Source organism: Pteronotus mesoamericanus, unplaced genomic scaffold (assembly GCF_021234165.1).
Source record: "Pteronotus mesoamericanus isolate MK-2021 breed Mesoamerican mustached bat unplaced genomic scaffold, CSHL_Meso_final contig_164, whole genome shotgun sequence".
NCBI classification, from domain to species: domain Eukaryota; kingdom Metazoa; phylum Chordata; class Mammalia; order Chiroptera; family Mormoopidae; genus Pteronotus; species Pteronotus mesoamericanus.
The window spans coordinates 3,614,644-3,641,071 of NW_026555065.1; the positions used below are offsets into that span (position 1 = coordinate 3,614,644).

General features: G+C 40.0%; 1 protein-coding gene across 1 annotated transcript in view; it reads left to right on the forward strand.

Moving 5' to 3' along the window:
• Positions 1-553: 553 nt before the first annotated feature.
• Positions 554-26,428, forward strand: part of INTS14 (integrator complex subunit 14) — a 31,217-nt gene continuing 5,342 nt past the window's right edge. Inside the window, exons 1-9 of the mRNA XM_054565268.1 lie at positions 554-598; positions 3,951-4,230; positions 5,605-5,712; positions 10,850-11,005; positions 11,797-11,915; positions 12,343-12,485; positions 14,643-14,735; positions 16,713-16,857; positions 18,205-18,338. Of these exons, the coding sequence (XP_054421243.1) occupies positions 4,009-4,230; positions 5,605-5,712; positions 10,850-11,005; positions 11,797-11,915; positions 12,343-12,485; positions 14,643-14,735; positions 16,713-16,857; positions 18,205-18,338 (1,120 nt within the window). The 5' untranslated portion in view covers positions 554-598; positions 3,951-4,008. The remainder of the gene's footprint in view (positions 599-3,950; positions 4,231-5,604; positions 5,713-10,849; positions 11,006-11,796; positions 11,916-12,342; positions 12,486-14,642; positions 14,736-16,712; positions 16,858-18,204; positions 18,339-26,428) is intronic.

The window sequence follows — 26,428 nt, forward strand, 5'->3', positions numbered from 1 at the left end:
ATGTGTTGGGGAGACCAAGGGGAAAAGCCTTGCCATGCAAATTGGCCCAGGCCACATAAGAAAAATACACAACATGCTGAGAGCACTCCTCGGGTAGGAATTACAGTTTAAAAAGAGCGTGAAGAGGATTCTGTCAACTGTTTGAAAATATGAGCGAGGGGTCTGAAGAGTGACGGAGAAGAGGGGGAAATATCAAAGAAGGTTGAGCGGATGTCACCAGCGGGCCCAGGTGAGTAGGTCACAGAGTTCAGGAACGACGGGAAAGAGGGCAAGAGGCCAGAGGTAAATGGGGGAAGAGTCCGGGAATGGCGAGGGAGGACGGGAAGGGGCGGGCACAGCTCAGACTCAGCGAAACTGGCAATTTGTGCGGAGAGGGCTCGCCGAGGCGGCACCACTACCAAGAGAGGCGCTGAGAAAAGCGCACCCCACAGCGCCCCCGCCGAGCCAGAGCCCGGCCCCACGCAGTCCTGAAAGCCCCGCCCCAGCCCCGCGCGCGGTCCCAGCGCCGGGGTCCCTCTGTCGCGCGGCCCTTTGGTTCCGGCTGTGGCGCGCGGGCGGAAAGTTTATGCGGACGGACTGTGCCGGCGTTGGACGCCGGGTGAGTGGGGGAAGCCGGGGCCCCGGGGTTGTCTTTCGTTGCTTCTTGGACCTGTAGGAGCAGGGGTCAAGGGTGGGGAACAACGCGGAGCCCGCACCCGACCTTCCCGCCACCGCGGCTGCCGCTACGCGCGGTCTTTGCGGCACTAGTTCCGGGGCCCTGCTCCCTGTCTCCCCCCTTCTCTGGGGCTCCGGGGTCGCCGACTCCGCATAAACACAAGATTTCGGCCCCCTGCCCAGGCCTCTGTGCCTTGTCTTCCCACCTCCCCATAAGAGACTTCCAGATCTTTCTCACGCTTTGAGAGCGAAACTGCTGAGAATCGTTTATTTATGAATGAGCTAATTGTCACCTTAAGGGAAGAATTATAATGTGTACTAATGGAGGCTTAGCATTAGGGCCAAACAGGTGGCTCGGGTCTATTCTTAGAAGTAGACTGCTTTTGAGAAAGAGACCCCTAGTTGTCTCACGCGCTCTGCGTGAACTGTACTTACGCGAAAGTTGCGGGGGTGGAGGGGAGCGGCGGAGGGGGACTTACAGATCAGAGTCCACACCAGGTGAGAAATCCATCATGCTCTCACACAATTGCTGCACTGTGGTGGGCAGGGATTTTCTTTCATCAGGCCTAGACTGCTTGATTGAACCATCCATACATCAAGGACACTCAGTTCCTTCTTTTACTTCAGTACTTAGTAACCTGAGTTACTAAGTTGGTTTCCCATGACTTCGTCATTGTTAAGGAGGTGTGTTTGCTCGTGGACACAAACGCATCAGTCAGGAGAAAGCTGTCTTTAGTAAAGGTGTGTGCAGAGAAGGCAAGACTGCCTACTATGGTCACCATTCTAGTGTTGAAACAGATTTCGTGGGCCAGAAGTGCTTTCTTATACCTGATCTAGATCTATCCTGGCTCCCAGTCTCCTAAGAGGCAAAGGCAATACTTCCTATGACCTCAACTTTCAATAACATAAAAGCCTTTGTGCGTGAATGGGACTACCGTGGGAGCTGCATAAACTCTATTCATGGGCAGAAGCATAGGAGTCATTGGTGTCTCTGCTGGAATGAGAAGGAGAGGAGGAAATATACTTACGGTGTCCAGAGTTAAAACTCATCGGGTGTTCTACAAAGAGTTAATGTTATATATGGTAATTAGGGATAGTTCATTAGTTATCAAACATTTGTCGAGCACTTACTATGTGCCACTTATTGTGATAATCTCTGAGGAGACACTGGTTGGCAAAATCTGATGTGGTCCCTACCCTTATTGGGCATATTATCTAATGCAGTGTGGCTGAACCAATATCCTATAGGACCTCACTTGAACAACACAACTAAGACCACGAAAAAATATAAAAAAGACAATAAATGAAGTAGTACCAAGTTGATACATCTAAACTGATGCATTGGACACTAGAAGAAACCCACAGGCTTTCAGAACTGTTAACGTCGACTTTGGACACAGTTTTAACAAGCCTGATTACCTGGCTTTCCAACCTATAGTAGCCAAGAAGCAGCAAATTAGAGGGAGGATGATTACTGAGAAAAGGTGGAATGTAAGCTGATGGTCTAAAATTAATCATAAAGGGATGGCACCAAAACAGAGCACAACAGTGTAGATTTCTTGAATGTATGGCATCGTTTCCATGTATCTTCTAAACTATGTTTTTTTCCATGGGACCTTAACAGTAATTACATAAAGAAGAGTTAAATGGGAAACAGCAAATTAAACTGGATTACTTATCATCGGACTCAGCATCTGTAATAAGGCCTGAACTCATTTTTCTTGAAGGATCCCTCCAGAACAGTGTTCTGCAACACACACTTGAGAGAATGCTAGTCTATGTAAAACATCAGAGTAGCAGTGTGCTAGGCAGTATTGGGATTTAGAGTGATGATGTCAAGTCATCATGGGAGCATGAATTACATTTAGTACAGGGTGTTTAAGAGAGAAGAGGGATACACATTTTAATTTTTCCTATCAAAATGGTTAGACATTTTGGGTTTCTAAGGAGTCTGGAAAGGTTAACATATTTCTAGTTTAATCTTTAATGATGTTGGATACATGAGGCATTATTGTATTTGAAATGTATCTCAGGCCGTTATGTAGTAGAAAGGCTTTTGCTACCTGACACCAGTCCCTGGCCCTTGTTTATAACATTGTTTCCATGAACCAATATGTTATGAGTTCCCCACAGCCTAGTCACACATGGAATTTTATAGTATCACACATTTGCAGCTGGAAATTGTACTAAGACAAACAGCCTGACCACTGTTAAGTGTTTTGAAGTTCCAAAAAAAGAAATTAGTGAATGTTAAATTTTTAACCTGTTTATGTCCATTCGGTCTTTCCTAATGGTACGTATACAATATGATTTTTATGACGTTGTAATCAGTGTATATATACAATGCTGTGACCCGCTTTTCTCAGTTACTAATACTTCATATAAATATTTCTCATATCTACATGTGTCATTTATTTATATACTATTTCATTGTGTCACTAGACTATAATTTGCTTAATAATAGAGTAGCAATAAGCTGTGTTCCCAAAAGCAGGTCTGTGAACTTTTTTCTTTATTTTTGAGCACAGAAATGTTTCTTCATGTTAATTCTCAATCCATAATTTTAAAGAACTCTGTTTTCTCCATTTCTTTGACATTTTGACTTTTAAACACAATTTCATGAGACAGTGCCAGCTGTCATACATATTCTTTAACTTTGTTCTTTTCCTTCACAGTTAAAGGCTTGTTGCCCGGTTGCATTCAAAGAGTCCTACTGAGGCTAGCAGCATGTTGCTTTTGTCATACCTAGTGATTCCCAGCTTTGTCTAATTTGGATTATGAATTTACTAGCCCTATCATTTTTATATTTTGCTTTCATTTTAATTAAAAAAAGGAGGACACCAAGCAAGAAGATAATTAAACACTTGCACAAATACCGTTGTATCCATTAAGACAGTGATGGTGCCCAAAAAAACTGGTTGTCAAAAAGCACCACAACATGATAACTTGAAATATTCCTTAATAAATTAAGTGGTGGAGAGGTGAAGTAGTAATGTTTGTTGTATTAATTTGTATAAAATTTGGAACTGTGAGAGTCAAGGACTACCTAAATTTAATGTTTTTATAAAAATAGAAATACTCAAGATTGCCCTTGATTTATGGCCTTTAGTAGGTGATTTCACTAGGTTGCTTGCTTGCTTCCCTCCCTCCCACTGAGTTCTCTGCAGATCTGCCCACACCTCAACTTGAATGGGGTTTGCCTTGACTCATTTTTGGAAAGCTTGGTTAAAATTATGGTAAAAAAATATACTTTTTACTTTCCACGACATAAGCCTAACCATATTTATTTTCTACAGCATTTTTCTACTTATAGCTGTTTGCATTCTGACTGGGAACATCGGGGTCATTGTCATCATGCCAACAGTGGTGGTAATGGACGTGTCCCTTTCCATGACCCGACCTGTGTCAATTGAGGGGTCTGAAGAATATCAGCGCAAGCACCTCGCAGCCCATGGTTTGACGATGCTGTTTGAGCACATGGCCACAAATTACAAGCTTGAGTTCACAGCCCTGGTGGTTTTTTCATCACTCTGGGAGCTGATGGTTCCCTTCACTAGGGATTATAACACTCTTCAGGTACAAAAAGGAATGAGGTATTGTATGTACAAGGTCCAAATTTACAAGGAGCAAAAGTGTTATCATATTGTACTGAATATTTAGCACTTGGAATTATTTCATGATAAGTCTAAGGGTATAATATCTGAGTACAGCTATAAAACAAGGATTCACAACCAGCAGGTTTTATGCCTTTGGTAGAGCTATGAATTAGAGCTGTGAGTTGTTGCCTTACTTTCTTCTCTTGGTTTTCTGGAATTCGCTCATGATGTAGTGCCCTGTTCCCTAAAGTTCAGGATCTTTAGGTTCAACACTTTACTTTTTTTCCTATAAAACTTGTAGAGATGAAAAATAACCCTTCCTCAAAAAAAAACAAAAACAAAAAACAAAACAAAAAAAAACAAAAAACCACCTTTTATTTTGGAGTAATTCAAAATTCTATTTCCTCTCCAACAAATAAATAGCCTCTGATATACAGATGCCAAGGAATTATAATTTTTAAACCTCAATTAACAGGTGTTATCTTCCAAAGGGATTGTCTTTGACATACTCAAGAACTTACTTTCTGGAATACCTCTAAATCATTGATATTTCCAACAGTGCTTAGCACAATGCCTTACCCATAGTGAGCAGTCAGTGTTTGTGAGATTAAATTGAATAGTTTAATAATTGCTAGGCAGTTTAGAAATCCAGGATCAATGTAGTTTGGTTTTTAAAATATAAGTAATGCAAGTTTGTTAAACCATTCCTTTTATTACCTCACTTTCTTTAAATGACTCAAAAGCTTTTTTTTTAATTGCACTGGATTTCTTATCGGTGAGTAAACTAAGGATTTTGGATGTTCAGCAGTCCTGAACTTTAGAGAATTGTACAGAAGTGGCGCAGAGTAATTGTTAACACCAGGAGTGCTGGAGTCAGACTGACTGGGTTCAGATCTAAGGCCTGCCGCCTCTAGGCATGAGAGCTGTGAAGGTTATCTTAATTATTCTCTACCTTAGTTTGCTAATTTTAAAAATAGGTTAATACTATATGGGATGTTGTGATGATTAAATGAATGTAAAGTACCTACAGTGGTGTTTAGAATATAGTTAGCCCTCCATAAATTTTGGCATTTTTGTAATGTATTTAAAAGTGCTTAATTTCAACTATTTCCTTCAAGGCCCCTTATAAAGATATGAACGCGGTGGGCTGTTCACTCCACTTCATCAGCGGACAGAATAAAGGGAAGCTCTTTTAATTATCCTTTACAGCTGAGGAAGTCTGTTTTACTGTTTTTAAGAACCTGTGCTTTGGGACTCTCAGAAACATTGTCTCCTGTGTAACATTCATGCTTTTAACAGTTTATGTTGTTTTCTGATAAATTAAAGTGAGCAATTTTATTTTTTATTCAATTAGGAAGCACTAAGTAATATGGATGATTATGATAAAACCTGCTTGGAGTCTGCATTAGTTGGTGTTTGCAACATCGTTCAGCAAGAATGGGGGGGTGCAATTCCTTGCCAGGTAATTATCAGTTCTTTTTCAGTGCCCTAACTTAAAAACGTCAACCACTGAGGTTCTTCGATTTTCTTCAAGCTCTAACACAGCATGCATTATCATTTTTACAAACTACGTTATACACTGTCAGTATCTTTTTAAAAGAAGGCACTAAATCAACGCTAACAGCTCAGAAAGCAGCACAATTATACCTTAAGGAAAACATCCTCCTAGTAAATTGACTTCTTGCAAACTGGTATTATTTGTATAAAATACAAAGGGCTCACAGTGGAATTTTACAACACTCCCTAGGAATGATTTTAATTTTTGGAATGACAGAATTGTAAATCTATCTATCAGTACAATGTAGTCTATCTTTGCTATCTCAGTGTAGCATTTATTCAGCAGACTTTTAACCATCTCTATCTAAGTTATCTAAAAAGTGACGAGTACAAATTCATAAAATTGGTTGCCCTTTACTTAGAGTCCATAGTACATCCACATTAGCATTAAGTAAGAGCAGGGTAGTAGCTGAAAAAGAGGACTGGAGGTTTGTTATATACAGGTGCTTTAAGAAGTGGTAGCATATTTTAAGAAGAAAAAAGGTTGCTAAAAGGAAAATTGTAACATTGTAGTCTGCAACAGGCCTCAGGAGTCAGCACACTTTTTCTGTTTTAGGCTTTGCAGGTGTCTGTGGCAACTCCTCAACTTTGCTGTCATAGCATGAAAGCAGCCGTAGAGAATAAGTAAATAAATGGGCGTGGCTGTGTTCCAGTAAAACTTTATTTACAAAAATAGGCAGTGGGCCACAATGTCTGATTTTTATTAGAGGGTCAAACACAGGATTCCTCTGTAGTGTCTGTGGCATCACTGGTATTTAGGCCTGGGTAAGGGGAGGGAAGGGGTTGACTCACATGAAGGATGAGGGAATATGGGAAGCGATGGAACTGGTCTTTATCTTGATTGCAGAAGTGGTTATATCACTAAAAGCAGTTTTCAGGACTCAGAACTGTATACTAAAAGGGGTGAATTTTATTGTATGTATCTCAGTTATCTCAATATACCCAATTTTTTAAAAATCTTGTTTTACTGTAAAACCACCCTATAGAGTGTGAACTTGAGAGATAACGAAGACCCTTACTATTAAAAGGTTAAATCAAATCACTTTAGTGGATATTTGCTTAAAAAGCCAATAAATGCCTTTTGCTTAATTTCAGAAATAAAAATGTTTAGCACCATACTTCATAAACATAATTTATTTGGTAAATCCAGGCATATAAAATATCTAATTTCCTAACACTGTACTGAATAAATGAAGTTTTGTTGCCAATAGCTTCTGAACTGGAAGCTAGCAAGTAACACAATTTCATTTGCTACTTCTTCAGTAGTTTTTATTTTTAATTAAATTTATTGGGGTAACATTGGTTTATGAAAGTATATAGGTTTCAAGTGCACAATTCTATGATAGCTCATCTGTATATTGCATTGTGGCCCCACTGCCCAACATTAAATCTTCTGTCACCATAGTCTTCAGTAGTTTTAGAGAAGAAAAGCTTCTGCCCTTTAATGTTTTTTCTTCCTTTACAAAAAGGAAGAATCTGAATTTGAGATGTTTTGTACCCTGAGGGAAAGGGGCTGGACCTGAATCTACTTAGACTTACTTCACGACTTTTGGGGTGAACAGTCCAAAACACTGGACTAGAGGTAGAAGTTATTAGGGATTATTTTATAATCAACTACTGTTAAACAGATTTGTTGTAATGTGGAATTTTTAAAGTATATTTTATTGATTATGCTATTACAGTTACCCCAATTTTTCCCCCTTTGCTCCCCTCTGCCCAGCATCCCTATTCCCTCCAGCAATCCCCCCACCCTTAGTTCATGTCCACTGGTCATGCATATAAGTTCTTTGGCTTCTCCATTCCCTATAATGTTCTTAACATCCCGCTGTCTATTTTGTACCTACCAATTATACTTCTTAATCCCTGCACCTTTTCCCCCATTCTTACCCTCCCCCGTCCCCACTGATTACCCTCCAAATGATCTCCATATCCATGGTTCTGTCCCTGTTCTGGTTGTTTGCTTAGTTTGTGTTTGTTTTTTAGGTTCAGTTGTTGATAGTTGTGAGTTTGTTGTCATTTTACTGTTCATAGTTTTGATCTTCTTTTTCTTAGATAAGTCCCTATAACATGTCATGTAATAAGGGCTTGGTGATGATGAACTTACTTTAGCTTTACCTTGTCTAGGAAGCACTTTATCTGCCCTTCCATTCTAAATGATGGCTTTGCTGGATAGAGTAATCTAGGTTGTAGGGCCTTATGTTTCATCACTTTGAATACTTCCAGCCCCTTCTTGCCTGCAAAGTTTCTTTTGAGAAATCAGCTGATGGCCTTATCAGAACTCCTTTGTATAGGTAACTCTCTGCTTGTCTCTTGCAGCCTTTAAGATTCTCTCTTTATCTTTAACCTTTGGCATTTTAATTACAATGTGTCTTGGTGTGGCCCTCTTTGGGTCCACCTTGTTTGGGACTATGCGCTTCCTGGACTTGTATGTCTGTTTCCTTCACCAAATTAGGAAAGTTTTCTTTCCTTTATTTCAAAAAAGTTTTCAATTTCTTGCTCTTTCTCTTCTCCTTCTGGCATCCCTATGATTTGGATGTTGACATTTTTGGAGATGTCCCAGAGTCGTCTTATTCTCTCCACATTTTTTTGAATTCTTGTTTCTTCATTCTGTTCTGGTCGCCTGCTTATTTCTTCCTTATGTTCCAAATAATTGATTTGAACCTTGGCTTCCCTCCCTTCACTGTTGGTTCCCTGTGGCTTTTTCTTTATTTCACTTATTGTAGCCTTCATGTCTTCCCTATGCATTTCCATAGTCAATGAGCTCTCAGAGCATCCTTATCTGGTGAACTCTGCATATGATAGGTTTGCTGTCTCCGTTTTGTTTAGTTCTTTTTCTGGAGTTTTGTTCTGTTCTTTCATTCAAGCCATATTTCTTTGTCTCCTCAATTTGGTAGCCTCTCTGTATTTGTTTCTGTGTCTAGGCAGAGCTGCTTTGACTCCCTGTCTTGGCACACCTGTTACGTTGTATGGGCAGAGCTTTAGGTAATCACCAGGGTGGGGCAACCCACTTCACCACTTTGTCGCTCTGTATCTGTTGGGGAGGGATCAGAGAGGGAACATTGCCGCTGCCTGGTTGCTAGAGGCTTACTCGGTGCTTACCCCATTTCCAGTCACTTCACCCACTTCCCGTATGCAACTGGCACCCTTTAGCTGTTTCTCTGGCAGTGGTTCCCAGAGTGGGTGGGTTTGCATACCTTCTAGGACCGTGCAAACCCTTTAAACAGACTCTCCTGAGAGACTAGCAGTTTCTTTTGCCACCCCAAACCCCAGTGGTTTTTACAACCAGAAGTTTGAGGCTTTATTTCCTGACTCTGGAACCCTGGGTTATGTGGTCTGGGCAGGGGTTGGGATCACTTGCTCCACAAGTATTTCTCTTGATTTTTATCCACCACCTGTGAATGTGGGATTCCTGGTCCACCAGCCATTGCAGCCACCACCTCGCCACCTAACTTTACCCTGGCTCCCTGGCTCTACCGCCTCCTAGTTATCTGGAGGAATATGTCTTCTTTAAATATTTCTGTACATGATTTTTTTTAAAAAATACTTTTTAAAGAGGGGAAGAGAGGGAGAGATACATCAATGTTTGGTTGCCTCTCACATGCCCCCCACGGGGGACCCAGCCCACAACCCAGCCATGTGCCCTGACTGGGAATTGAACAAGCAACCCTTTGGTTTACAGTCTGGCACTCAGTCCACTAAGCCACACCAGGCATGGCTGTTTTGAGGGTACTTGTAATCCTTCTTATGTTTGTGCAAGGAGACGAAGTGTATCTACTTATACCTTCATCTTGACCAGAAGTCTAATATGGAGTATTTTAATCTAACCTTTGAGACAGCTGGACTTTGTCTTTCTTATTTGAGTAAAATCTGTCTCACTTTAACATTACATGAAATATTTCATTATCATACAGTATCTAAAGAAGCTAGCGGCAGAAGTAAATCATTATATAGCAATTATTGGTACCTAAAAGAGGAAATTACCTTGTAGTCATTCGACTATCTTCCCAAAAGATGACAGTGCTCCAGGGGACCTCTATTAAGCATTCTTGGATTTTAGAAGTAAGTGCCAATCTTGGTACTTCACATGGTGTAACCACCTAATACTGCCTTATTGGCCTGCTATTATCAAGTTACTAGGATAGGCTAGGGAAAGCTCAAAGAATCCTCCCCTGAAATACTTGGAAAAGTCTGCCGCCCTACAGGATTTTTTTGAAACAATGAAGAAAAGGAAAATGTTTTGTAATTGTGGTCTATTGTTAGGGTATTTTGAAGGCTTTTTCAAATTACAGGTTGATTAAGAATTCATTGTAAATGTTTTGTACAAGTGTAGTTAAATGACTTTTATAAATATATTTTTAAAGCAGTTGTCATTCTAGTTGACCAGGGGTAGAATTTGTCATCTTTGGAAATAAAGAGTCAAGGTTCAGAATTCTGGGCTGGTACTTTCTAGGGACATGTAAAATCAGCCCTTATGCTATTTTTGACATCAGCTCCTAAGGTTGCTGCCTCCATATCCAAGAGCTAGGAGTCTAGTTTTAATACAATTAACTAAGAATTAGTTATGAATGTTTTTGTCCTTTTTTAAAGTATTCATAGGTAGGTGCCTTTATAAAGGTTTAATTAGATAAAATACAGTAAAGTGCATAGATCTTAAGTACACAGTTCACTGAGTGTTGACAATTGCATACACCTGTGTAACCACTGCTGCAGTTAAAACATAGACATTGCCGTTGCCCCGCAGTTTCCTCTTGCCCCTTTCTAAGTCAGCATCCCTCCCCCCACGCCTGCCCACCACCCCTGTTTGGTTTATCTTAGCTTTGTTTTACCTGTTCTAGAACTTCATATAAGTAGAATTATACAATGTGTCTGTCATCTTTCACTTGACAGTGTTTTTGAGATTTATTCACATTGTTGCTTATGTCTTTGCAGAGGTAGGTTTTTGGGTGTAAATGCAACTAGGGAGAAATGAAATTGCTAAATGAGACTGCTTCAAATGAGTATGTCATTTTATATACAATCCTTCTCTCACTTTTTGCAAATAGGTTGTTCTGGTGACAGATGGCTGTCTTGGCATTGGCAGAGGGTCACTGCGGCATTCCCTAGCTACTCACAGTCAACGAAGTGATAGCAACAGGTTCCCACTACCTTTTCCTTTCCCGTCTAAGTTATACATCATGTGCATGGCCAATTTGGAAGAGGTAATGCTTTTTAGTAGGTTCTTTTTAGTTTGATTAGATTCATCTTAGGACTCAGTTTATTTTTTAGTGTGTATATTCCATTAGTATTATATTGCAGATACTATAACATTGAATGCACTGGTTTCAGCTGGTCACTAATTATCTTTGAAAAGACTCATGAACTGAAATGCTCTTTGAAAGTTCAAAGTATTGCCCCATCTTGGAAAATATAGCTAGAGTTGTTATTCATCTTACTTCCCACAAAGACTGTTCAGATGCTGAAATGTTCTTTTTGGTTTTGGATATTTCCCTCATAGGAATTCTTAAGTCCATTCCACCAGAAATGTTGACAGAAGTGTGCTTTGATTTTTTGGTAAAGTAACATTACTCTGATGCATGTTTTATAAAATTCTACTTCCTGGTTTTCCCATTTACTCAGGAAAGTTTTTTAACCTAATCTTCATCTCAGTTTTTTTAATCTGTAAAATGTAGATAACAATGGTACTTACCAAAAGATGTTAGAAACACTTTGTAGGAAAGATACTGTGCAAATACCTACTGTGGTCACCTCAGAGAATCTTTGCAAAATGACATCCAAATGAAATAGCTCTGCTGGTATCATTTTACATGACATCTCCTCTTTGGTAACCTTGAATCAAATTGTTATGGTTATTTTCCTTCTCACATTGTTTTAAAAAAATCATCTTGTTATATTTATTGCCTGTGTTATTGTGATGGGTGTGACTTTGGTGTGCTGATAAGAATCTGGCATTTTGTGCCACTTTAAATGAGGCCTCTGTTTTGCTTTGTAGCTTCAGAGCACTGATTCCTTGGATTGCCTTGAACGTCTCATAGATTTAAACAACGGTGAGGGGCAGATTTTTACTATTGATGGCCCCCTATGCTTGAAAAATGTACAATCTATGTTTGGGTGAGTACATACTTAGCGCCTTTTTTGCCTTCTTACATACAATCCTTTATAATTCGATATCCAGCAATAATATCTATTTTACTATTTCTAATTGTGTCATTTCATTTTCCCCAAGTTTCACATTTTTCAGCTTAACATGCTTGTTAGTAGTGATTTTGAAAAGTTTATTCCTTTTGAATTAAATGTGACTAAATCTATAATGCCTATAGATACTGACTTCCTTACAGTGATTCAGCAATGTCAAAGATTAACTCGTTTTTGGGCTTTTCAGAATTGAAATTTCCTCACCAAAACTGTCAGATTTTCTTCTTTTTCAAAATGGTCACATCGTTTTGGGAGTCAACTCAGAAGGAAAACAAACAGCATATTGAAAAAAATTATACGTACCATATTACTCTTCCTATAACAATTAATCTTCATATTCTAGAAAACTGATAGATCTGGCATATACGCCTTTCCATGCTGTTCTCAAGTGTGGCCACTTGACTGCTGATGTGCAAGTCTTCCCCAGGCCAGAACCTTTTGTTGTAGATGAAGAAATCGACCCAATCCCTAAAGTCATTAACACAGGTAACTCTTCTTAAAACTTCCTGTTATCCTGACTTTTTCCTGACTTCTGACTGTTACTCCTCTCTATTAAGGAGCATTGAAAAGAAATGTAAATTCTGACACCAGGGTGCTGTTGTCCTCAGTTATACACTTTGGACGGGAGGATGCATTGCCTAAGGGGTGGCAGATTAAGTGGTCCTCCGTGGTGATGGTGAGGTCATGAATTAATTTCCAATACTAGATAATTATAACCACAAATTTCTAGAGTTGGAAATCATGGCCAGGTTCATTAGCACTGAAATCCTTGCGGTAATTCTTAACAGATACTAAGATTGATTAGCATCATAATTCAGGTCAGATATGAAGGGCTGGCTTCTAGACTTGTCTGGGTGACTCTTCCTGCATGACCCTGGACAAGTCACATCCTCTAGTTCTTATTGGCTAGGTGAGTGGAATCTCTAGGTGAGTGATGGCCTCCAATGTCTCAGCTCTGATATACTGTACCTCTCTAGCCCAGCTGCTTATATGAGGACTAAAAGAAAGAAGCGTGCCTCTGCTTTTACCTGGTTCATGTTGCTAGCGCTATGCTTAGCTAAGACTGGCAAAGCAAAGAGTCTAAAGCAACAAGGAATAATGGGGAGAAGAGCTGTCCTCTGCTGGAAGGTAGACTCCTTGAGTTGTGGGTACATATTAAACCATCGCTGTGTCAGTCACCCCTGCACCCTCAGTGCCCAGCATACTGTCTGATGCTTAGTAGATGTTGACCAGGTAATCATCCAGTCGACAGATGATTAAAATTAAGTGCACAGTAAATGTTCATTTCATTCTTGGGTGCACAGTTTTTAGGAGTCTTGGAGTAAAGCAAGCACAGTCTTTTTATTTTTTTGTGCCATTAGCTCCTGGTTATTTGGAAGTAGGACATCTATCCCTTTCATTGTGCCTACGCAGCAGTATATTAAGCTATGTCAAATGTTTTGTTTTCTTCAAACCAATTAGAGTCCACTTCCTTCCCATCCTTTTTTGATGAGTAACTTTGAATACATCTTTTCTTTCTTATGTAAACTTTTAGTCCAAGATCTTTGTTATAGCTTATATTTAAACCGTTTTCTACTCAAATGAAAAATAAGTAGCTGCTTATGCCGATTCATTTGTTATTCAGCTAAAGAAGGTAATGATGGCAAACTCCAGAGAAGCAGATTTCCTGATGTCTTAGAAGTATCATGAACTTACCATGAGCTTGGTTTTTTAAAAATTGTTTTGAAGATATAAGTGGATATATGCCTAGAAAGAAGACTGAAAAGCAATTGAATAAAATATTAATAGAGGTTTCCTTTGGTGATAAACAATGAATGCCTTTATTTTTCTTCTTTACAATTTTTAGTAAAATTTAACTATTTTAAATTTTATACTATTTAAATTTGTTTTTAATTTTATTGATTTTAGAGAGAGAAAGGAAGGGAGAGAGAGAGAAACATCAATTTCTTGTTCCACTCATTTACGCATTTAGGTTGCCTCTTGTATATGCCCTGACTGGGGATCGAACCCACAACCTTGCCATGTTGGAAAGATGCTCCAGCCAACTGATCTACCTGGCCAGGGTGCTTTTATATTACTTAAATAGTCAGAAAAAAACTTTGTTAACTTTTTAAGAGTTTTTTGCATTACAACTTTTATTTTTTACTTATTTTAGGTTTCCAGCAAATACTTTGAATCTTTAATAGGCCTCGATAAAACAAAGAAATCATTTTCATATTTAGACTGCTACCTTGGTTTTGTAGAGAATGTATTTCTCAGAATAGCTTTACCCTGCAAGGATGGTTGATTGTAGTTGTGGAAATGTTTGACAATGACGACCCCTGGTGGCTTGAACATTGCAGATAATACAGAGTAATTTGATCTTTAAGCTTTTGCCTTTTCTGGGGGACCTAACCTCATAGAAATAAAGTTTAGCTGATTTGTCATATAACTTCAATTCACTAAATAAAGACAATGATTCTTATTTTCTGAGCTACTTAAATGAAAATTTCTTAGAGATATCAAGAAAAACTATAACCTTCCTAGTCATCATATTTGAATTCCCTGCCTAAAATAAACATTGTATTTATGAAATTTAGTACATAGAAAGTAATGTAATTTCCTATGGAACTAATTAATTCTATGTTGATTCCTTTTTTTCAGATTTGGAAATAGTGGGATTTATTGATATAGCTGATATTTCAAGTCCCCCAGTTCTGTCCAGACATCTGGTCCTACCTATAGCACTTAACAAAGGTGAGTTCTCTTCCTATTCACTGATGCATATGAAGCATCTCAAGTCTTATTATCTAAAGTTATTCTTTTGCCCTGGCTGGGTGACTCTGCTGGCATGCCGTCCCATATACCAAAACAGTTGCAGATTCAATGCCTGGTCAGGGCACATACCTAGGTTGTGGGTTCAGTCCCCAGTCAGGGCATGTACAGGAAGCAACCAATCAATGTTTCTCTCTCAGATCGATGTTTCTCTCTCTAAAATCAATAAAAAAATATATCCTTGGGTTAGGATTAAAATAATAAAATTATTTTAAAGTAGTAAGGTAGCATATTTTGCAGAATTTTGGGGGAAGGAATAGTTACTGGATTGGATTGAGTTTTTAAAATGGAATGTGTCTAATATACTAGAAAGCTAATTGTGCTGCTTTACGCTGTGAAAAGCATATTGACACAGGTTTATTGTGTATTGCTCTGTTAATTTACAGTGGAAGTTCTCTTTAGAGATGAGAAGGCTTTGTCACTATTCCAGGGCTCTGCCTTTTCTGGAAGGAGCATGGCGAGGAAGCCAAAGTTATTTTCAGAAGTTGCCTTATAAGTTGGAGTCAAATATAGCTTCATAAGGAGAGAAACTATATCTGTTCTCTACCAGCACCCAGCATATAGTAGATACTCAGTAAATACTGTTGAATAGATGGAAGAATCCAGCCCCTTGTGAGACTTCATTATTAAGACTAAAGTTCTCCAGGAACTGTCAAATCATGAACCCAAATTCAGCATCTCTCTGGAAAATGCTAGTCTCTAGGACTTTAAACTTCTCTTTTTTCTGTTCTAGGCTAACCATCCACTTTATACTCACCAGCTTTCTCCATGAAGTGTATATTTAGTTAATCAGGTTTCTACTCACTGAGTTAGATCACAGTCTATTTTCGCCAGTTATCTCAGCTGTAGAACTGGGTATTCCATAACCCTCCATCACATATTCACAGACAGAATCTTGATATTTGTCCAGAGATGGGTTATTGTGATTATTGTTTATAATTGACTTTCTTACCTTATTGTTCTTGACATTAATATTGATAACCAGGTTTCCCTTATTTCTAAGGTCTTGAGGGGTGAGGGGGGTTGTGCATGCCCATATAAATTGCCAAGAAAGAATGGGCAAAATGAAGAGTTTGGGGGAACAGTGGTAAGAACAGGGTGGAAAGGCAGAATGGGGTTATGTTTTAAGGGCTGTTGAATGTCAGGATGAACTGGGCAGATTCTTCCTATTGAACTAGAAAGTCTTTGAGAGAGATTGAGCAGACAGATAGTTCCAGAGAGAAGTTAGTTGTAGGACGATTCATTTATCAGCAGAGTGTATAAGAGAACCTGGAGGTGAAGAGTGAAATCAAGAAGTTTTGAAGTAACACTGCTCACCTTTGGGAGGCACCCATCCATGTGCTGCCCGAAGGCTATCAGCTGAGAATACTCTTGACATCTCTGAATCTGTGGTTCTGTTTGGATGGTACCTGAAACCCCCAGAGAGAACCTAGCTGAGTATCCCAGTAGAAACTGTGGAAAACTGATGTTTTTGTATAGTAGTTTCACTAAAATATAATTCACATACCATACACTTCACCCATGTAAAGCATACAATTCAGTAAATTTAAATGTATTTACAGAGTTGAGCAATGATCACCACAGTCCATTTTAGAATCAGAATTTTAAAACCCCTGGCCCTTCATCTCCCTCAGTCCCAGGTGACCACGAATGTCCTCTCTGTCTCTGTAGACATGCCTCTTCTGGATGTTTCATATAAATGGAATTCATATAACATGTGAAAACTGATTTTTATATGGACAGGGGAAAACCAGAATATGAGTTTTTCTTACTTGTTATATGTTTCTTTTATAACTCCATATACTTTCCTTCCAAGGCTAGAAACAGCCAACAGTATAATTGGGGTTTGGGATTTTTGTAGTAAATCTCAATCTGACATGTTTTCTCTTCTTTTCACAGAAGGTGATGAGGTGGGTACTGGCATAACTGATGATAATGAAGATGAAAATTCAGCCAATCAGATTGCAGGCAAAATACCCAACTTTTGTGTCCTCCTCCATGGCAGCCTAAAAGTGGAAGGCATGGTAGCGATAGTTCAGCTAGGGTAAGGAACTTCGTTTACCTTTGGTTGAGTGAAAGGGAGAATCATACAAAACAAAGCATTTCCCAGACTTTTTCTTAAAGAAATAGAAAGGTCCTTGTCACCCTTCCCCTCTCCCTGGCATACCCTTCTTACCTACCATGACCTTCTAAACTACTCTTTAAATCATACCCTAAAATGAGTAAAGAATGAGCCTTTTAATTATATTGGTTTTAGATTGTATCCTAAGTTTCCCTCTTTTCTGTTCTATCTAGGAAACCTAATGCAGTTACAGCAGCGCTACTAACTTGCTGTAGGGCCTTATGCAGCATTCACAGACTCCTCAGCTATAAAATGAGGAGGTTGAAAGATGAAAAAAGATCCTGATAAAATTGAACATTTTACCATATGCCAAGTATTCCTCTAGGCACTTGAAATACATTAACTTACTTAACCCCTTACAAACACCGTACAGGAGGTGTTGATATTTCCCCATTCTGTAGATGAGAAACTGAGGCTTAGAGAGGTAAAGGAACTTGCTCAAGATCACACAGGTCATAACTGAAAGAGCCAGGATTCTTAGCTATGCATCCTGGCTCCAGAGCCCAAGCTTGTAACCACCCTGCTGTATTCCTTCCCTACAAGGAAAGCCCTCTAGTTTCCACATTCACTCCAGTCTCGAAATTTGCAAACCTACCTGCTTCCCTTCCTATAGTAACTGTTGTTAGAAAAGAAGAGGTGACTGATCATTTTCTGGCCATTACCTGGGGAAACTGGTGTAAGAGGTAAGAGGTTAGGAGTACTCAGAGGAAGCATGGCTCAATGTCTGCCAGAGTTAAAATTAGCTGGTCCGAAAAGAATAATGCGGTTCTTCTTTAGGAGTTAGTTTGCTGTGTTTCTTGGTACCCAAGCTACTTGTACTGGTTCTGAATAGGAGACCACCTGGGGCCCTTTGCGAAGTCGGAGCAGAGCTAGGTGATGGCTTCGCACCCTTTGTTACGCGGTCTTCTCTGTGTCGGGGCTGCTGTGCATGAGGCAGGCAGGCAGCTGAGAAGACCTGCAGGTCACAGCCCTTACTTCTCACACCTCTGCAGCTACCCCACCCGCTTTGTGAATTTTTTTGTCTCTTTTAAGACTGCTTTTGAGTGGCATATCTACGTAACTGAATAAAAATACATGTCCCAAGGGAATGGTATTATTAGGGGGCAGCAGTAGCATCTTCAGGTTTAGGATTTGGCTTTAGTAAAAGTAATGCACCTGATTTCAGAGCTGAAGCCCATGTTGCTCAAGAGAAAAACACAGGTTAGACTTATTTAACATGACAGTCGCAGGCCTGATATTCTTCTGATCTTCCATCTTCTCTCCATCTAGTCCTGAATGGCATGGAATGCTGTACTCCCAAGCTGACAGCAAGAAGAAATCAAACCTCATGATGTCTCTCTTTGAGCCTGGCCCAGAACCTCTCCCATGGCTAGGGAAAATGGCACAGCTGGGTCCTATTTCAGGTATAACCCAGATCAGATTTTATTTATCTTGACTTTGTTTTCTCTCTGCTGTTCTGAGGCTCTGACTGTGTAGTCAGAGAGCTGTGTGATCTCCTTACGGTATGCCATGGTCTCTGATGCTGGATGGAGAACCCTAGAGAGTTTGATGTTTGAACTTTTAACTGTGTAGCGCAGGGGAGACTAACATTTAGGCTGCTTTAAGTACATATAAATGCTCTAACTGCTTAAAGTGAAAAGCGGCTTCTCCATACACTTATTTTTCCTTAATGTAAATTTTCCTTAGTGTAATTTTCAACCCAGGTAATTCCCAGTTATTCCTCGATAATTTGAGTACCTTCTGTCTTGAATGTGTTTTCTCTTGGCTCTCCTAACATTGCATTTGCCTGGTATTTAACATTTTTCTTTGGCAATTTTTCTTTTCTTTGTCTTCTTTTCTTTTTCTTGCTTCATGATGTTGTTCTTTGTCTACTTCTATTGCATAAATATTCTCGTGGTTATTCATCAGCCATGATAGCTCCAGTCTCCCCCCAGATCTGTAACTCTGGTCCTGCTTGATTTCTCCCTGGAATTTGCATATTGTATTTCCAGTTCCCAGCTGGACCTCTCTGCCTGGATATTCTGCCACAGCCCCAAGCTCAGTATGTTTGTTACAGAAACCATTGTCTCCCCCGCTTCCTTCTTCTGGTTTTCCTACTCCTGATGGAGGCCTTTGTACTCTTAGGAACTCCGGTTCCAACTGTAGAGTCATCATTGACTCATTTGGGTCCATTTCAGTTTCAGGAACATCTACCAAGCAGCCCATTTTGTGCCAGGTCTAGGAGATAAAATAGTTAGCAGAAGTTGCTCACAGTCTAGTGGAAAGTTGAATAATAAGCATAGACGGACACAATGTCCAAGCTGGCCTGTGGGAGGGAGTGACCACCTCTGCCTGGAGCACTCGGGAAAATCTTCACAGAGGACAGATACCCTAGCCAAGTTTTGAAGGGAAAAAAACGAGAGGAATTTGGTGAGCCCATGAAGGACAAACGGACACACACAGAAAGGAAAGGCACACTGGAGCACACACCGTGGGGTTGGAGGGCTGGGTGTAGGTGAGGTTGGCAGTGGCTAGAGCAGGGCAGGCCTCCTCTGAAATGTAAAGAGCTGAGGCTTGATTCTGACAATATTGGGACGCCACTGAAGGGGAGTAATAGATGCTTCTGGCTATAACGAGAACAGTGGAGATACAAAGTTAGGAGACTTTGTATCCTGGGTACTGGTGCTCCCTGGTGTTGTACAATATGCCTGAAATCCAAGTGAATGGTAGGAAGTTTGCATTTAGAAAGATAACTGGAGTGTGGATTTGAAAAGGTAAGGGCACCCTGCAGTCCAAAGGTGACTCTCCTAGTCCTAGAGATGTGAAGGTGAGAGCCAGGACAAGGGGCAGTGGCTGGGGACAGAGAGGACGGGATCCCTGTGAAGCATATTTACAAGGTAAAATAAAGGAAAGAGAAGAACTGGGAGTGATCCCAGGTTTCTGACCTGGGCGTCAGGGTGGAAGGTGGTACTATTAATGAGAACAGAGGAGGAAGAGTAGGTTTGGAAGAACATCTTTTGTGCGTGGCAAGTTTGTATCTATGAGATTGAGGTGAAGGCACTTAGAGACAGTTCCTCAAGAGTTCAGGAGAAAGGGCAGAGTTGGAAATAAAAGTTTTCATTATAAGCATATCACTGATAGTAAAAATGGTGAGAATAAGGGAGATTACTTACGGCAATGGTCCACCAATTTGAGTTTTTGAGTACAAAAATAAACCAGGAAAATTTGTATAAAATTTCTGTTTCCTGGACCCCACCCACAGAGATTCTGATTCAGTAGGTCAAGATTCAGGCCCAGGAACTTGAGGCTTCACTATTACCCACATGATTACAACCCTGGTGATCCATACCACACTTTAAGAGCCCTAGCCCCAGGAAAGTATAGATTAAGAAAACACAGAAAGCCAAGGATCAAACCTCTAGAAAGGACCAACTGCTGGGGATAGTGTAAAGGGTGCCAGTAAAGGAAAATGAGAAGGAATAGGCAGATGAAAGAAGAAAAGTATCAATCGAAGTGATGTCGCAGGAGCCAAGAGCATAAAGAGACTCAAGGAGAAAGGACAGTGTCTCATACACGAGTGTATGAATGTCCGTGAAGGTCCGAGGATGCCTTTTGCCATTGAAGCCTAGAGAAGATTTTTGACTGAAGACAGGCCCTAGAAGCTAGGCCAAGTTTCAGCAAAACTGTTCAGAAAAAGGACGAGATAGTAAATATTTTAGGCTTTGTGGCCCATATGGCGTCTGTCGTAACTGCTAAACTCTGCGATTGTAGCATGATATGTAAATAAGTGATAGTGACTATGTTAAAAAAATTTTGTTTATGGAACCAAAATTTGAATTTCATATATATTTCATGAAGTATTATTCTTTTGATATTTAAAATCATTTAAAAATACAAAAACCATTCTTAAAAGCAGGCAACAGACCATAATTTGCCAACTCTTGAGCTTGGGCCCAGGGGCTAGGGGTTCACAGTCCCACGGGGACAAGAGACATGACTTTGCTTCCAAACAAGACAAAGAACTGATATCTACATGTAAAGCTGAGAATATAGAAGGTCTGCCTCTTCAGTGAGAGGATGACAAGAAAAATTCTACCCATTTTTTCTAACCTACTTTTCTAGGCATGAAGAAATATAAACATCTATGGGAAATAGGAGTCCAAGCCCTGTACCGTGCAGACTGCTACTACTCGTTCTGAAGTGGGTGCTTCTGAAACCAGACAACACAAAACTGGTTCTGAAGCAATGACACGCTTGGTACCTCCTCCAAAAGCTAATACAATGGCTCTGTGGGAATACCTCCACATCCCAGGGCAAAGGATGTCTCCAGAAAAAAAGTTTTCACATCGTGGGAGGGTTTTATCTCCTTTGAAGGAAGGCCAACAGAATGATTAGCACCTTGAGAACTTTGTTTTAAAGATTAAAGAGTTTTAGGAAGGACTAGAAATCAAGAAGAAAGAAGAGGACACCGTAAATCGAGTCATTTGATCTTGACAGGAGATTATTGATGACCTCATAAAAGTGGCTTCAGCAATGGTTAGCCAGGACCTAAGCAGAGGGATGTATTTCATATGAGAAAAAGAAGAGGACAAGTTTGGCCACCAAGAGGAGGGAGATAGGGCAGCACCTGAAGGAGAACACAATGGCAGAGGAAGTGTGTGTGCCTGTGCGTGAGGACGGAAAGGTTGCTCACCTCCTTCACTGAGACTTTCTGTGGCATTCTCACGTTCATTCTCCGTTTTCATTCTCACTGCTCTTGCCTTGTTCTGGTTTTCTTTACCTTTTACTGAGATCAGAGGTCAGCTAACCATGACCTGCAGGTCAAACCAGCCCACTGCCTGTCTAGTAGATAAAGTTTTATTACACAGGCACACTTGTTCCTTTCCATACGGCCTGCGGCCACTCTCCTGTTCCAGAGGCAGAGGTGAGTAGTTACGACGATGACCACATCACCCACAAAGCCTAAAATATTTAGTCTGGCCCATTACAGAACAAGTTTGGCCACCCCCGACCTAGACTGTTGTGATAGTTTTCTCCACGGATGCCTGTCAATGACTGAAGGCAGCAGCGTTCAGATTCCCTTCCGGCAGCGCTGGGCGTGTCGGAGGCACTCTCCACTGACACTGAACTGCTGTTTGTTCTGTTTTATGTTCATATTTTTCTCTTCCTCCCTCTGGGTCTGTTCTTCTTTTCAATGAAAGTGGTAAGAGCTGACTTTTTTTTCATTGTTGTCCCCATTCCCCCCGCCCCCAATAACTCTCCCCTGCTCTGCCCGCCCCCTCTCCACATTCAATCCTTCCCCAACCCGTAATTTTTTTTTTAATTTAAAAAGTTTATTAAAGGTCTTGCTTTGTGAGTTTTACCTGAAGCTTTCTCTTTGTTTCGGTTTCTGATTGACTTCAGTTAAAACAGCAGTGATCACTGGGTACAATACCTTTTCCATATACTAGTCCAAATATCATCCATACAATATGTGTTATTTTGCAATTACTTCTTTTTAAAGAGTGTGAATCTGCTGTCTTATTAAGGATAATATTGTCTAGTTCCTTCTTGAAAAGAATGCCAGAATTTTTGGTAAAAAAAAAACAAAACCCTTAAATTATTTTATATGCTTTTAATATATCTTTTTTTTAAAGATTTTACTTATTTATTTTTAGAGAGAGAGGAAGGAAGGATAAAAAGAGAGGGTGAGAAACATCAGTGTGTGGTTGCTTCTCGCATACCCCCCACTGGGGGCCTGGCCCACAACCCAGGCATGTGCCCTGACTGGGAATTGAACCAGTGACCCCTCAATTTGCAGGCCGGTGCGCAATCCACTGAGCCATGCCAGCCAGGGCTATTTTCCATCTATCTTTTTATGTAGCTATCTTTTGCAGCTTATCGGCAAAGAAGATCAATTTTACAAAGCGATGAAAAGATATGGTAGCTTAGAAATCAGTGCTTCTCTTTCTAAAGTCTATCTCAAATGCCTAATTTAAAAACTAGATGTCTCATTTGCTTTAGCAAGTGCTTTTGAAAGAAAGTTTGAGTCTTTTTTTCCTCAGAGCAATCTGTTAAAAAGTTCTACTTCCAGTGTTCCAAATACATTATATCAGTTCATTTGGATAAGAAAAACTAATTTCTTCAGCGTACACATTAGTATTTGTCTGGAGTTGAAAAATATTTCAGTGAAATGTCCATTTTGACCTTGAGCAACACCCTAAAAACCTATAATAAATCATGTCATAATGCCACAATAGATGTGTTAGGTTCCCTCCAGTTGTCTTGGGAAACATGATCATCTTATGGCAGCTTTTGAAGAATCTTACTTTCAGAAATTCTCTCTCCTTTTACTCTTTGTACATATACATATATTTACTAAAGTACATATATACATACTTTTAGGTGATTATAATTTAGGTCTATTGTAAGAGATTTCTATTGAAATTAACTTTATGCTGGGCACTGTGCTAGACACAATGAAATGTATCACCTCATTTAATTCTCACAATAGGTTGGAGTTGTCATTATGGTAACAAGTAATAATTGATAATAAAACCTACCTTAAAGGGTTGTTGAGAGAATTTATTGAGGAAATAAATATAAAGTGCCTGACACAGTGGACACATAATAGTGGTACATCCTGATGTTTTTTATTAATCAAAGCAAAGCATGCAATATAGTATTATTTTTACCTATCCCTCCTACATCTGATTCTGTTCCTAGTGACAACTGCTTTCAACTTTTGTTTCTTTTGGTATTTACTTAAATTTCTAAGTAACTGTATAGCTGTTTCTTGATTTTTCACTTAAAATGGCATTTTTTAACTTTCTAAGGATGACTACTTAGCTTTCTTATCACTACCATTTTCACCCACCTACATTTTTTCCTTCCTCTATCTTTGCAATGTTATAGTGTTCTTTTGGTTAAATCAATATTCTGTCCTTGTAAGACAATGTAAATGTTATTTACAACTAAGCCATGTAGTATACCAGTTATATTTCTTTTGTTTTGCAACTCTTTGTCCCCTTTCCCAATTAGATTTCTTTCTTTTTTTCTAATAGGCAAGGTAAGTGTATTCTAACTTCCATTATAAAGAACGCTGTGTTGGGAAGGCACTGAGGGTCGCCCAGGACTTTGGGGAAAGAGCTGGGCCGTGGGGCGGGCAAGGGACCCGCAGCGGCAGAGCGCAGCCCCACCTCCTCGGCCGGCCCGGCCACCTCCTCTTCTTCTCTTTTTTCTTTGCTGTTTTCTGTGTACCTATCACTAATTCCTTCCTGTCTAAAATACATCTTCAGGGATTTTTGTCACTTTCTGTTTTTTTCCTTCAAGTCACCTTTCTTCCTCTTGTTTCATGAAATGGGCTGGTGGCTCTGTCAACCCGTCACACAGGTGTCATTCTGAGTCTTCCCTCCACACCTCTCCTGCGGATCTCCTGTTTCATGAACCTTCCCGTGAAAAGGGTACATGGGAAGTAAAGGTTTGAAATCTTGCGTATTTGGAAATGTCTCTGTATCATCCTTTACACCTGATTCATAGTTTGGTTTGATATTGAGTTCTAGGTTGTGAATAATTTCCCCTTAGAGTTTGGAAGCATTGCTCTGTTGTCTCTTCTGGCTCCCGGTGTTGCTGCTGAGAGTCGGTGTCATGCTGACTGCCTGGCCTTTGACCTGACCTGTATTTCCTCTGTGCGGCTTGAGGCTCTTCTTTGTGACCCTGATGTTCTGGATTTTCAGAACGATGTACCTATTGTTGATCTCTTCGTTCATCGTGGTGGGTGCTCATTAGGCCCTTCCGTCTGGCAATTCATGTTCTTCAGTCCTGGAAATATGAATTATGTCTTTGATTGTCCTCTCTCTGTATTCTCTCTTCTTCCCTTCTGTAACATATATTTATGGTTTGTGTTTGTGTATGCGTAAATTGTATCTATTCCTCCCCATTTTTTTTTTTTTTTTTTGCTTTTATTCTACCTCCTGGGAGGTATTTTCAACTTTTATCTTACAACTGTTTATTTTTAAATTTCTTTTATCATGTTTCGTATTTCTAAGAGTCTCCTGTTGTTTTTTCATAAATGCAGTATTTTCTGTCTGCGAAGCCAGTTACCACATACATACAGGTTCTAAACAGTTAGAGACAGTACAAGATGGGCTAAGATTAGATGTTGGAATGTTCGGTGCCAATACTGAGTGTTGTCGAATAGGAGGGTCTGGAGAGATCACTGTCTGCCAGAAAAACTTGGGACAACTTCATGTTGAAGGTAGAGTAGGATCTCACCTGGAACGTAAGTAAATTTAGGTAGGAGAGAAACAGCGGTGTTGAGCAGTTGAAAAAGTGTTGGCCTTCAAACTGGGTCCAGCTGAATCACTGCAAAAACCTGGGAAGGTCCATCCTCTCTGAGCCTCAGTTTCCTCCTCTTTAATGGGACTAATAATATCTACCCTCTAGGGCTGCTGTATAGAGGGAAGTTGTAAATGTGCAATGTATGGTGTATAGTTGGGATTTAATGAATATTTTTTATTCTATAAGTTTCTTGAGGCCAGAAAAATATCTTCTCTAGCCATACTTCCTAGCACAGTGCTTGCTACATTGTGGGGTCTTAGTATAGATAATAAATGAATAAGTGGGTAAGGGAATAAACGAATGGGGAAAGGAGGGCATTCCAGGAGGGGAGATGACGGAAATAGTGGCCGGGAAGTTGGAAATGAGCACACTGCAAGGGAAAGGGCTGTCGGGACCTTGGCCTGACTGCAAAGCTTCATATGGAGACGAGTGTCCGTGGAAATATTCCTGGAGAGCTGGGTCGGCACTTTCTGGAGGGGTGAGGAGGAAGGACTGACAGAGGTAGTTTGCGGCCTGTGTGAGGCACTTAAATCAGTGACCACATCAGGGTTAGAAAGCTTCCTCCTCAGTTAGAGAAACTGGGCCAATGGCAGTTTTCAACATGAACGTTTAGGCAGGGGACTTAAGCTCCCTGCCTACCCCATAAGGTGATAGTAATAAAGGAAAAGTCAGTTAGTTGATGTAAGTATGCTTTGTAAGTTTGTGGCAGTTTCATTGGCTTACGAAGCAGGTAGGAAAACAGGAACCCTCGTTTATCCACGTGACTAATACGGTTTTGATTTCTTTGAAAGCAATAAACAAATAAGCCATAATATGGTGGGGTATGTTTCACCAAAAGTATTTCTTCCCAATTTGGATATATATAATTTTCCTTTTTAACTTTTTCAATGCCTGTGCCTATGCTGTCAATCCAGTAGCCACATAAGGCTATTTAATGAAACAAAATTTAAAATTCAGTACCTCAGCCACACTAGCTACACGAGAGTGTCCAGTGGCCACGTGGGCTAGTGGCTGTCATTCTGTCATCGCAGAAAGTTCTGTTGTAGCATGCTAGGCTGAACTGACAGAACGTCAGTATGCATGTTTATTTTTTTTTTAAATAGCACACTAGTATTGTATGTATTAGTTTTAACTTCTCTGACTTAATTTATGAAGCAAATAAATGAAGCTTGTTTATTTTAAAACATTAAGTTGT